Source organism: Danio rerio, chromosome 3 (assembly GCF_049306965.1).
Source record: "Danio rerio strain Tuebingen ecotype United States chromosome 3, GRCz12tu, whole genome shotgun sequence".
In the NCBI taxonomy this organism is placed as follows: Eukaryota; Metazoa; Chordata; class Actinopteri; order Cypriniformes; family Danionidae; genus Danio; species Danio rerio.
The window spans coordinates 29811080-29824516 of NC_133178.1; the positions used below are offsets into that span (position 1 = coordinate 29811080).

General features: G+C 35.6%; 1 protein-coding gene across 1 annotated transcript in view; it reads right to left on the reverse strand.

Moving 5' to 3' along the window:
- The window catches only part of LOC100001051 (uncharacterized), a 44141-nt gene extending 31613 nt beyond the window's left edge, over positions 1-12528 (reverse strand). Inside the window, exons 1-3 of the mRNA XM_021471444.3 lie at positions 12444-12528; positions 4935-6042; positions 3266-3363 (exon numbers count right to left, since the gene is read on the reverse strand). Coding sequence (XP_021327119.2) covers positions 3266-3363; positions 4935-4974 — 138 coding nt within the window. The 5' untranslated portion in view covers positions 4975-6042; positions 12444-12528. The remainder of the gene's footprint in view (positions 1-3265; positions 3364-4934; positions 6043-12443) is intronic.
- Positions 12529-13437: the final 909 nt, after the last annotated feature.

The window sequence follows — 13437 nt, forward strand, 5'->3', positions numbered from 1 at the left end:
GTTTCATGTACATGTTTCTTCATATTTTATCACACTTAAGTGTTTCTAATCTTTGAGGAATTTGTTAAGAACACAAAACAAGGTATTCTGAAGAATATTACTACTGACATACACTGTTTGACAAAAGTCTTGTCATCGATCCCAGTAGTAGGAGCAACAAATATTAACTTAACTTCTAGTTGATCAGTTGGAAAAGTGGCAGAAAATAGATTTTTCTGATGAATCATCTGTTGAACTGCATCCCAATCATTACAAAAACTGCAGACCTACTAGATCATGCATGGACCTAAGATTCTTACTGAAATCAGTCAAGTTTGGTAAAGGAAAAATCTTGGTTTGGGCGAGAGATCTGCAGAACATCAACAGCCTGAGGTATTTAGACATTTGTGCAGCCCAATACATTAAAAACCACAGAAGGCAAATTCTTTAGAAGGATAGCGCTCCTTCTCATACTTCAGCCTCCACATTCAAGTTCCTGAAAGCAAAGAGGGTCAAGGTGCTCCAGGATTGGCCAACCCAGTCACCAGACATGTACATTATTGAGCATGTCTGCGATAAGAGGAAGGAGGCATTGAAGATGAATCTAAAGTATCGATATGAACTCTGGGAGTACTGCAAGAACACTTTCTTTGCCATTCCAGATGACTTTATTAATAAGTTATTTGAGACATTGCAGAGATGTATGGATGCAGTCAAGTTCATGGGAGTCATACACAATAATAATTCTTTTTCCACTGCAGCATGACTTTATATTCTATACTGTACATTATTGTTGTTAAGTGAAAAGACTTTTGTCTGAGCAGAGTTAAACACTACTGTCCTAATTAGATAATTAAAAATCAAGGCATGATCGTATTTAATTTTGGTAAATGAAGCGTGATCTAGAGGCCTTTGCTTTTCATATAAGCCACTTCTGATACCAAATGATGCACTACAAGTCGAGTTATTATTTGTTGTTCCTAAAACTTGGACAAGACTTTTGTACATATGTACAAAACAGTGTACATAATATGAAAAAAAAACAATGGAATTCAAAAGGAACTTTTTACTATAACATTCTTTAATAGATCTTTTTTGTTTACCAGAAGAAATTGATAAAAGTTTAGAACCACTTGAGTGTGATTAAATGGTGAGGAAATATAAATTTTTGGGTGAACTGTCCCTTTAGGCCACATGTGTCAAACTCAGTTCCAAAAGGGCCGCAGCTCTGCACAGTTTAGTTCCAACCCTAATTAAACACACCTAATCAAACTAATTGAGTCCTTCAGGCTTGTTTGAAACCTACAGGTAAGTGTGTTGGAGCAGGGTTGGAACTAAACTGTGCAGGGCTTCGGCCCTCCAGGAATTGAGTTTGACAACCCTGCTTTAGGCAGACTAATGAGTTTGCTTAAATGGTTTAGGATAGTCCGTATGTGTACTGTGATAAAAAGAGCCCAAGGTTTAAAGTCCAGACAGGTCCTGCTGTTAACCTTTGAGCGACTTTGTTTTAATTACAAACCGTCTACATATCCTTCTAGCTAAAATTTGTAAATAAACCATGTTGAATAATACCAACCAGTGTAGGATGTGTTGTTGCAAAGTTCCACATTATAGGCATTTATAAAAGTTTGTTTTTCACAAGGGAGGACAGTCGCTGGCAAAAATTCAGTCTAGTGAAGTCATATTTGAACAGCAATTTAAAGCCTTCAGCACTACGTCATCACCGGTTTATTGGGACTTTTAGCGTTTTCCACCTTTATGTGAACACGACAAACCTTTGTGCACTGAACACAGAACCTGCACTGAGCAAATCCCAGCACATCCTCTCAATACAAACACAGACACCTTTCACACAGAATGCACACATTACAAGGTAAGACTAGACTAATGACTTTTTTTAACCATCCATCCATCTTCAATCTGTTTGTGCGAGTGTCCTGTCTCATGGGTGTCTGTGTGTTTGTGCTGACTTCAAGTGTGATGAATGATGAATATGCTCATTAAACTCTCAATGTGTTTGTTTGGAAAATATTTTCATTCTAGAAAATGCTTTCACACAGTTTATTTTACAGAGGCATATTCTTGTTTGACACTTTATTAACTGACATTAAATATTATTTATTTTTAATGTGTTTTTTTTAAACAAATGTAGACTGTAGTGTCGTTTTAAAAAGCTAGAAAAACGGATTAGTGCTGCCTCCAAAACTTTCCAGTTCTAAAGCAGCCATGCAATGCAATTTCAGTATGTGCAAAAAACAAAGTAATAGCATAGTCAATATTATAAATGAAATACTTTTAATTCTGTACAAAATTAATAAATATTAATAATATAATAATAATAATTAGACAACTGTATTAAATCAAATTAGTCTATTAATAACACATTTTTAGGGTGTTACTAATACCAGTAAATTGGCTACTCAAAATCACTCAAAAAAAAGTCCATAACTGTGCATCCCTAGCATTAACCAATGGAAAATTGATTAATGCTAGAGATGCACCATTATGGGTTTTTCTTGCCAATATCGATAACCGATAACACTTAAGATTTGGAGGTCGAAACCTGATAAATTAGCCGATAAATATAAATATTTCAAAAAGTTAAATTTTTAGACAGTGAACAACTTTACACTCTATCAAACATCTCAACAATGATAAGGAATTTGATTTATTAATGCACAGCAATACCACACAAAGAAATGACGGACTTTAAAGGAATAAACAATGTGAGAAAAGCTACATAGTGCACTGGACAAGTTCAACCCACACATGCACGAGGCAGGCAGTTCTGTACAATTACATAATCTATCAGCTTAAAGGTATTGCCTTCATTTTGATATTGGACCAATAATGATTATATTAAAAATAGCATTTATCGGCCGATATCGATATGGCTGCCGATATATCGTGCATCTCTATTAATGCAATTAATTACATGAATTAAGCATGAACAACAGTTGTACAGTATTTATGAATCATATGATTTAACATTTACTATTGGATAATTAAAATCTCAAGTTGTGCTTGTTAATGTTTTAAATGCACTGTGGTTACCAAGAACTAACAATGAATGACTTTATTTTACTCTACAAAAGTGAATAAATTGTGGGTTCATTTTCGTAAAAACATTCCTGACAATAACTTATAACCTTGTTGTTAAGTGCTACCATTGTGTAATTGTTTTCCTCCCAAACACTCTTCTCCTAATAATTTTGTACGAGAAATAGAAACTCCAACCAATACATTAGCAATGAGGTCAGCCGAGTGTGCTTGTCAGTTTACTCACCCTCAAGCCATCAAAGATGTAGCTGACTTTTTTTCTTTTTAAAACATTAAAGATGATTGTGGTATTGTTCATTTTAATGGTTGAGCTTTTCTCGGATGCTGTAAATATGTAAAATAGAAAAAACAATCATCAGCTAACATGCGAGTTTAAAACAAAATGTATTTCATTACAAAATAGGAAGCTCACACTTGACCATTTGAGTTGACTGTGGATTAAAAGTAATATTTATGTTTAAACAATGTTCAGTTTGAATGGTTAAGTTATTAAATCTCAATGTATCTAGTTCAGTAAATGAAATGACATACCATGGCCTTCGAACACCATTGTTTGTACCAATGAGTATAAAGTCCTAATAAAAAAACAGTCCAATCGGAACAAAACACATTCTGGCGATCCATTGGAATCATAAATATGCATGCCCCAGTCAGTGTTTGATTGGCCACAACGCTTTCTAATGAGATTACAACAATAAAACAATAGTAAGAGCTGCACATTATATCATTTCACCATCGATATCACACTGTCCGCATCCACAATAGTAACATTGCACGATATTATCAGTCATATATAGTCTACACCAGTGGTGCTCAATCCTGTTCCTGGAGAGCTACCTTCCAGCAGATTTCAGTTGCTACCCATATCAAACACACCTGAACCAATTAATTAGGACCTGAACACCACTTGATAATTACAGGCAGGTGTGTTTGATATGGGTAGCAACTGAAATCTGCCGGAAGGTAGATCTCCAGGAACAGGATTAAGCACCCCTGGTCTATACATATTAGCGTGTTTGCTTGTGTGTAAATGTCAATCACACACTCCAAATATGCTCAAAAACAAGCTGTTGTTTTTTGTTTTATAGGTAATATGGTTATAAATGAGCGTATAAAACCGCTTTTGGAGAATTTTTGCACTTACCTAATGACATCTTTCATTTTGATTTACCCATTTGTTTTTTTAGACTCTCAAAGTGCGATTAGCCTTTGACTTGCATTTGACGAATTACTATCATCCAAAGTTTTAGCTAAGAATATTTGTTAATGGTCAACTGAGGAAAAAATGGCTGTCCTGAGCGCGAGTAATTTAACAGCAAATTTTCATTTTTGAGTGAACAATCCCTTTGTTCCTTAATGTCATCATTACAAACAGTGAATGATCCAAAAATCCAGTGAATCCTGATAAAAACACTGTTAAGTTGTTAAACCAAGGAAGATTCAGATGGGGGCGCTGTGATTATGTGCTCATAACCTTAAAATAGACATAAAGACGGACAGGTTTGATGTAGCTGGGAATTTGTGTCCTCTATTGTCCACTTAAATGGACACCCAGAAATTAACCACAAGCCACCCAGAAGCTTGGAGCAGAAACGAACACATACTGTACCACAGCATATTACCTGATATCTGGTGTCAGAGCCGTTAATAAGCAAATTTTCCATTTCTAAATATACCTCACACGCAGTTTGAGGCCCGCAGGAGTTTGACCGTGTGCCACCGCTACAGAAGATGTGAAGATAAATAATCACCAGCACATTTAGTTTTTCTGAAAGCTTAGGTACGCACAAGAATGTGTGCGTTTTTGTGTAAATGACAAACTTACGAGCGTTTATGAGTCTTCTGTGCTCAAGTTGCATAATAAACTATAGCAGTGTAACTCCACACACACATACCTAGTATTTCTGTGGCACAGCGCTCCATGATTTTGGGCATGGCAGTCTCTCGGCTGCACCTGTGCTGGTGCTGTGTTGGCGTTTCACTTCACGGAGTGTATCATAAACTGTGGGAACACACACTGAACCACAGAAACATAGCGGTGTCTAATACACTTTGACTTTCACATTAACCTACAATGTATTTCTGGCTTGTTCATCAAAATATAAGGTAAATGTAGTAAAGGGTACAGCGAAGTTCAGTCACGTTTTTTATGTTTCTACTAACATACACTGTAAAACCCAACAGTCAACTTTATCAAATGATATGAGTGCAGTTAACTTAAAATTGACTGAAAGTTAATTCTACTCATTTGAAAAGAGTTGAGCTCAGTGTTAAAAGTAACAAGTTAATTAAATACCTCATCACTTCAGCTTAAATTTAGTTCAAAGTACTCAAATAGATTAGTTTTTAACTCGAATGGTTTGTTTCAATCGGTTTCCTCAAACAGTTTGAGTTGCCTTAACTTATTGGGTTTTACAGTACTCAGTTGGCTTAAGTTCTCTTCATTTATTGGGTTTTATTGGGCTCAAATTGCTTCGTTAACTCAAATGGATTAAGCAGACAGTACTCATTAGGATTAGTTTTTGAACTTAAATGGTTTGCTGCAATCGGTTTCCTCAAACGGTTTGAGTTACCTCAACTTTTTGGGTTTTACAGTGTAGTGTAATTAACCAAAAAAAAAAAGTTTTTTTTTTATTTGGTTTTGGCCAATTCTTGACTTAATTATTGATCAGATTTTATTATTGAGCAGCAAACCAGTATATAGTAATATTTTTTGAAGACTGAGATGCTGATATTTGATTTCACATGACAGAGATATAAATTACATTTTTGGAAATATATTAAAGTATTTTAAATGTTTATTGTATATTTTACAACTCTACTATTCTTATTTGATCTGGCAAATGGATAAACAGATGGACGAATTGATAGATGGATGAAATTGAAAGACAAATTGATAGACAGACAAATACAGACAGACATGCAAACAGAAACAGTAGAAAGACGTACAGACATTTCAGAAATATTCTTCTGGCAGTGATATTTCTTCTTTCCAATGTCCTGCTGGCACAATCAGACAGAGACAATATTGGTGGTGTGTTTTACTATGTCAAAGATTTGCTCAAGAGTCTACAGCAAGATGCCTTTACTAAAAACAGACAAGTGCAGCCCTGCCCTACTCCAAGACATACAGTGAAATGAGACAGCACAAAATGGAAATGCAGGCCAAGAACTTTAAAAAAGACATTTGTTTTTCACACAGAGAAAGGATGTAACTGTGTTAAAAGCTTTTTTTATGGGTCAAAGAAGAACAGATTTTTTTTCAAGAATGATTTTAAAATAAAAGCTTTAAATTAATAAAAGCTTTTGTTAATAAAAGTTTTTCACATACATAAAAATTAGGACTGCAAATACAGTATATCACTATAGCTTCAAAATTGCAACGTGTGTATTTAAATGTGCAGATTTAATTGTGTATAGAAAAGGATAATTGTAATTGCAATGTATAAAGTGAAGACTATGCAGTGTAATTTAAAGTTTTACTATTCAAGTTCTGCGCCTGAATACTGTTAGACACCTTAAAAACGTACAAAATAATGACAGTTTTTACCAGTGTTGGGGAAAGTTGCTTTTGAAATGAATGCATTACAATATTGAGTCACTCCCCAAAAAAGTAAATTGTTGCGTTACTCAGTTACTTTTTATAATAAAGGAGCTCTGTAATTGCTAAGACGCTGTATGACCTACAGTAGCCCTACATTTACCTTTTAAAAGCATGGTAACACTTTACAATAAGGTACATTAGTTAATGCATTTACTAACATGAACTAATCATGAACAACACACGTACAGCATTTATTAATCTTAATTAAACATTTACTAATGCATTATTAACATTCAAGTCCGTGCTTGTTAACATTAGTTAATGCACCGTGAGTTAACACGAGTTAACAATGAACAACTGTATTTTCATTAACTAACATTTACTACCATGAATAAATACTGTAGTAAATGTATTGTTCATTGTTTGTTCATGTTAGTAAATGCATTAATTAACATTAACTAAAGAACGTTATTGTAAAGTGTGACCAAAAACATATAAAACATTTTTTTAGGATAATGTTATCTGAGAACTTTCTGACCCCAGAGCTATACATGCTGTATACAGATTATTGCAAGTTTAAAGCAATGTGTTTGCTACTTTTATACTATTTGTCTTAAGTAAAAACACTGTCCATTGAGACTATGATTCACTTTTGCTTTTCTTCGATGCATTCCAAATAATGAACACATTCTCTCATTGACAGCGTGATTCATTGTGACTATTTGAATTTTAATTCAGCAATTTATTTTTTAAAAGCTCATTAATTTAACTTAAAAAACTTAAAAAAAAGTATCTCAAATGTTATTTTTAAAGTGAGGCACTTCTTTACTTGTTACTTAGAAAAGTAATATTATTACTTAACTTGTACCACTGGTTTTTACAATATTGCACAGCCTTAAATAGAAAATACCTTGTTTCTTTTTTTACCATGCCTCACATAAGATACACACTGAAGTGTAATTAAACTGCTTAGATTTTTTTGTGAATATATTTTTTAAATAAAAATATCTGTTAAACAAAAACACAACGTTTTGTTACACGAATGACATTTTTGCCGAAAAGGATAGACTTTTGGTATAATTGTGGTTCCCTATACTGACACTGACATTGTTCCCAAATCAGCAAACATGTTTGGTTACCCATGAAGGCAACTCTCTGCCGAAACACATATAGGTTTTTAAGGATTAACCTTGTGAATAAAGGCTTTTAAATATTTCTTCCACATCTTTCCAGTGCCTTGGACTGATTTTTGCTGTTTATTCTGATGAATCCCTAGCCCAAAGAGCACTGGCACATTATTTAAGCTACTCCAGAGCACTTTTTGTTTGATTTTGGATTTGCGGCTCAAGAACATTTATAATTATCATCCTCACGGTTGAAAGAGATTGTGCAGCTCTAGATCGCTCAAATCAGTGAAACAAATTTTAATGATTCATTAATAAATGTAAATAAAAAAAATGTATTTACTTGAGATAAAAGTCTTTTGCAACATAATAAATGTAAACTGCACTTTTTCATGCATCCTTGCTAAATAAAAAATATGAACATAAATTAATTTTGTTTCTTTTTATAGCTATGACTAGTAATAGTTGGCACAAATAACTTCACTGCCAATTCATCATTCTGTATCTTTAAACCAAAACTCCACACTTCCATCCCACCATTGCAGCAATTTCTTTCCTATTTTGACATGCTCTATTCTGATCCCCGTTTTTTTCCCTCTGCCAATCTGTCTGCCAGACGGACCTCCGCCAATGCCCATCTCACACAGGAATTCTCCATACCACTTTAACAACTACTGACCACATAACGATGTTGATTTCCTTTATCACAGCATGTTCAGCCAAACAGACTGCTAAGTCCAAACACATTCCTGACTAGAGTCCCGTAAACAGATATTAGTTCAACAGAACCCCTCAAATCACTGCCCACGGCCTCCTCTGTGTTTAACCTGTGCCAGCGATGGTATAGTCTCATGTTCCTAACAAGTTTCATGGTCAAAGATTTCTGTAGTTTGTACAGTGAATTCAGTCAAAACCAAAGAAATCTTTACTACTCTGTTTATACACATATTCAACTCTGTTGAGTCTACATGTCTCCAGAGACTCTGCAGCATGCCAAGTTTACAGAAACAGGTGTATGCTAGATTAACCAGGAGAATGCTAGAGAAAGAAAAGCCATTCCCCATATGAACCCGCAAAATGGCTCTCCATAGGCTTACTTAAGAAATAATAAATACACTAATTTCCAAGTCACACTCTATTCTTACCATCTGTGCCAAAAGCGTGTGTCCCTTTAAAGCATAGGTCTCAAACTAGATTCCTGGAGGGCCGCAGCTCTGCACAGTTTTGTTCCAACCCTAATCAAACACAGCTGATCCAACTAATCAAGGTGTTTGAGACTACTAGAGACTATGAAGCAGGTGTGAGTTGCAGTTGGTTAAAGCTACAGGAGAGCTGCGGCCCTCCAGAGTTTGATACCTTTGCCTTAAAGGGACAGTTCACCTAAAAACACACTGGTTTGGTTCGAAACTGTTATGAATTTTTGTTTTGTTGATCACAAAACATGATATTGTGAAGAATCTTGAGGAACAGGGGTCTGTTCTTCGTACCTTGCTTAAATGATCTAAGATGATTTGGCCGATCCTGGATCTTTTAATCTTGATAACTGATCTCTCGCTAATTTGGTTCTTCAAACAAGTTCGCGAATCAGATTAGAATGTCTGGATGAACTGATCTGAGATCGCTGCGTGTGTTGTGAAGGACAGATCTATCGATCCTCGAAATCATGATCAGCAATGCAGCGATTGGCTGACGGCACAGCAGCGTAATGACATCATCTGATTAATATTCAATTATCCATGTGAGCAAAATTACATCAAATTAGCAGTAAACAGTTTGTTAAATATGACACGCAATAACCTTTCACATTTGTTGTAAGCGGCAGTCTTTATTATAGTAGCCGTTTTTTTAATCGCTGTATGGAATAACTGGATGTTTACAAAAGCATTTTGATATTGGTAAAGGCATGTGCAACTTTTGTGAAGCATAATCACTGGCATATTAACTGTCAAAACATGTTTATGACTGCATTAATGTATTATTTCTTTTTTTTTTAAAGTCACATATTCTGCATTATTATTATTATTATACACAAATTGTACTAAAGCGATCTAAAAAGTTCATATCAATAAGTTCTCTCTTTGCACCAGCAGGTGACAGTCTTTGTACTTTCATTTCGGGGGGTGCAGATTGCATAAGTTTTATTAATATATATAACTTTATTTATTTTATTAATAACTATAACTTTATATATATAGTTAAAAAATATTTACTATTTTCCCAAGTGTATAAAACTACTACTGTAAGAAAATATCAGAATTTGGAACATGCTTTCTCTATTATTTGCTTTAACTGAGCCGATCTAATCCTGTTTATATGAATTAAACCTGCTTCCGATCAGGTTTGACCTAGCAGAACTGTTGCCATGACAACAACTCTCAGATCAGCTTTGAAGAACGAAACGATCCTGGATCATGTCAAAGTCAATATCCAAATCCAGCTAACTGAGTAATCCACGTATGAAGAACGGACCCCAGCGGCCCTTGACATTTATAGGAACAGCAACAACATCAACATACTATGAAAGTCAATAGATGTTTTTTCTTTTTTTCAGCAGAAACTTAAACTGGTTTGGAACAAGTGCAGGATTAGTAATGACAGATTTTCATTTTTGGGTAAACTATCCCTTTAAGACATTTCTGGGTTATTCAGAAATGTGGCGCTTCACAGACCGGTTCTGAACTTCGCACATCATTCAGACAGATGGCAAGACTTAAGAGATGATGCAGCCAAAAATCACAAAAGAGGAACTAAAGCATGAAAAGGGAAATGAGCGAGATGTTAAAGACATCTTGTCACCCAGTTTTTCCCATTTGTTTTATGATTCAAAAAAGTTAGTCTGCTTTAATCAAGTACAATATGTTCTTTAACATCTATTTTGGCATAACATTCATCTCTGATTTTGAGAATAGTTTACAGTTAAGGTTAGGGATTAGGCATAGATTATATTTTCAAACAGGAATGATAATCCAGGATCAAGATAGATGTTAATCCTATAGGATCACAACCGACTTGGAAAAATCACAACCACGACACACCAATTACTATACTGAGTTCATGGAACGAGTAAAGACACCTTAAAATAAAGTGTAACATTAGAATTTGCTTTGAGAAAATGCTTGGAAAATAATGTATGAAATGAATAATGTGTTTCATTATATTATCTGTGTTTGAGACAAAAAAGTAAATGGTGTTAAATCATTTGTACTAAAAAAATTGCTGAACGTTTTTAATCTATATAGTCATGTTTAAACATAGATGACATCTACAAAAAAAAAAGGGGGGGGGGTGTTAATTACTTATACAGGTTACAGTACATTATTATTATGATACACTCACCGGCCACTTTATTAGGTACAACTTACTAGTCCTGGGTTGAACCCCCTTTTGCCTTCTGAACTGCCTTAATCCTTAATGGCATGGATTCAACAAGGTAAAGGAAATATTCCTCAGAGATTTTGGTCCATATTGACATTATAGTTTTGCACAGTGGCTGCAGATTTGTTGGCTGCACATCCATGATGCGAATCTCCCATTCCACCACATTCCAAAGGTCCACTATTGGATTTAAATCTGGTGACTGTGGAGGCCATTCAAGTACAGTCATGTTTAAGTACATTGTCATGTTTAAGAAACCAGTCTGAGATGATTCACGCTTTATGACATGGTGTGTTATCCTGCTGGAAGTACACTGTACACAGTAGGGTACACTGTGGTCGTAAAGGTATGGCAAAAATACAGAGTTGGGCAGTGGCGTTGACACTATGTTCAAATTGGTACTAATGGCCTGAAAGTAAGCCAATGAAAAAGCCCTCACACTATTACACCACCACCAGCCAGAATTATTGATACAAGGCCAGATGGATTCATGCTTTCATTTTGTTGATGCCAAAGTCTGACCCTACTACCGAATGTCACAGAAGAAATCGAGACTCATCAGACCAGGCAATGTTTATCCAATCTACTTTTGTATAATTTTGGTGAGTCTGCGAATTGTAGCCTCAGTTTCCTGTTCTTAGCTGACAGGAGCAGCACCCGGTGTGGTCTTCTGCTGGTGTAGCCCATCTGTCTCAAGGTTAGAAAAGATGTGTAATCAGAGATACACACAGAACTCCCGCTCACTGGATATTTTTTCCTTTCTTGGACCATTCACTGTAAATCCTTGAAACGGTTATGCATAATATCCCAGTCGATCAGCAGTTTCTGAAACACTCAAACCAGCCCGTCTGGCACCAATAACCATGCCACATTCAAAGTCACTAAAATCACCTTTCCTTTCTATTCTGATGCTCGCTTTGAACTACAGCAGATCGTCTTGACCATGTCTACATGCCTAAATGCATTGAGTTGCTACCAGGTGATTGGCTGGTTAGATATTTGCATTAACGAGAAGTTGAACAGGTGTACCTAATAAAGTGGCCAGTCAGTGAATAAGGTTATAATTGCTTAATTCCAGCTACTTTAATAAGCTGTTCAACTTTATTTTGCACTGAATATGCTATAAATCTAATGCTTATTGATATTATGAACCAATAGTTAGTATATGGGGCCTTGAATACAAATGATCTAGGGGGTCAAGAAACCTTACAGTGCCTCTGTCCACAACTCATGCTTCTTACTTCAGAAACACATTTTCTGAATCTTTCTCTAACTTCAGTGATTGTGTCTGTGTGTATGCAGCAAGATGGCAATTCTGCCCAAAAAAACACTGAACTAGATGCTTAGTTGAACATCCTCACCTACTGGCTGCAGGATGACTTCATGTCTGGCACTAACATCTGTTTGTATTGCAAACACAGAAATGGAAGTTGTGCAGACGGCTCTCTAGAAGGAGATTCAGACATTTAAGGTATATGCAATAATGTTTTTGGACAAGACAAGGATGAAAAATGAGTGTGAATAAAAGTATGCTCATGTTTTTCACACACATCAATGCACATACAAAAACAATCCTGAGTCTAAACCACTAAATGATTCTATTCAGCAGCCATATATTGATATGTCTGTGTATTGAATTTTCAGTTAGTAATACAGCAAACTAAGTAGTGCTAAGGTGTTTTCTCTTTTTGTCAAAAAATTGTACCAAGAGAGCTCAAATACGAATGAAAACATTCATTCAATCTTTTTTCCTTGGCTTAGTCTCTTTTCAGGTCACCACAGCGGAATGAACTGCCAACTATTCCAGCACATATTTGGATGCCTTTCCAGCTGCAAACCCAGTATTGGGAAATACCCATATGCACATACACTATGGACAATTTAGTTTACCCAGTTCACTTATAGTGCATGTCTTAGGACTGTGGGGGAATCCAGAGCACCAGGAAGAAACCCATGCCAACACACGGAGAACAAACAAACTCCACAGAAATGCCAACTCAAACCAGCGACCTTCTTGCTGTGAGGCGACAGTGCAAACCACTGAGCCACTGTGCCGCTCATTAAGAAAAAAATCTTCAATTTGAAAACACACCTGGAAATAGCGTATGCCACAATCGAAATGTGTTGGTCTCATCTCATCTCTAAGACTTTTGACAACACTGCTGACTCTAAACAGAAAGCATCTGGTTTCGTCACTTCTTAAGTGTCCTCTAACACATTTCTCTTGTGGTCTGCACTAATTGCAGTGTGTGTTGTGAAAACTTGCATTCACGTGTGTTGTCAAATTGAAGATGTTTTCTTAATTTGTCAGCATCAAACACCTTAACTTGCAGTGTGTTTGAGCTCACTCAGCCA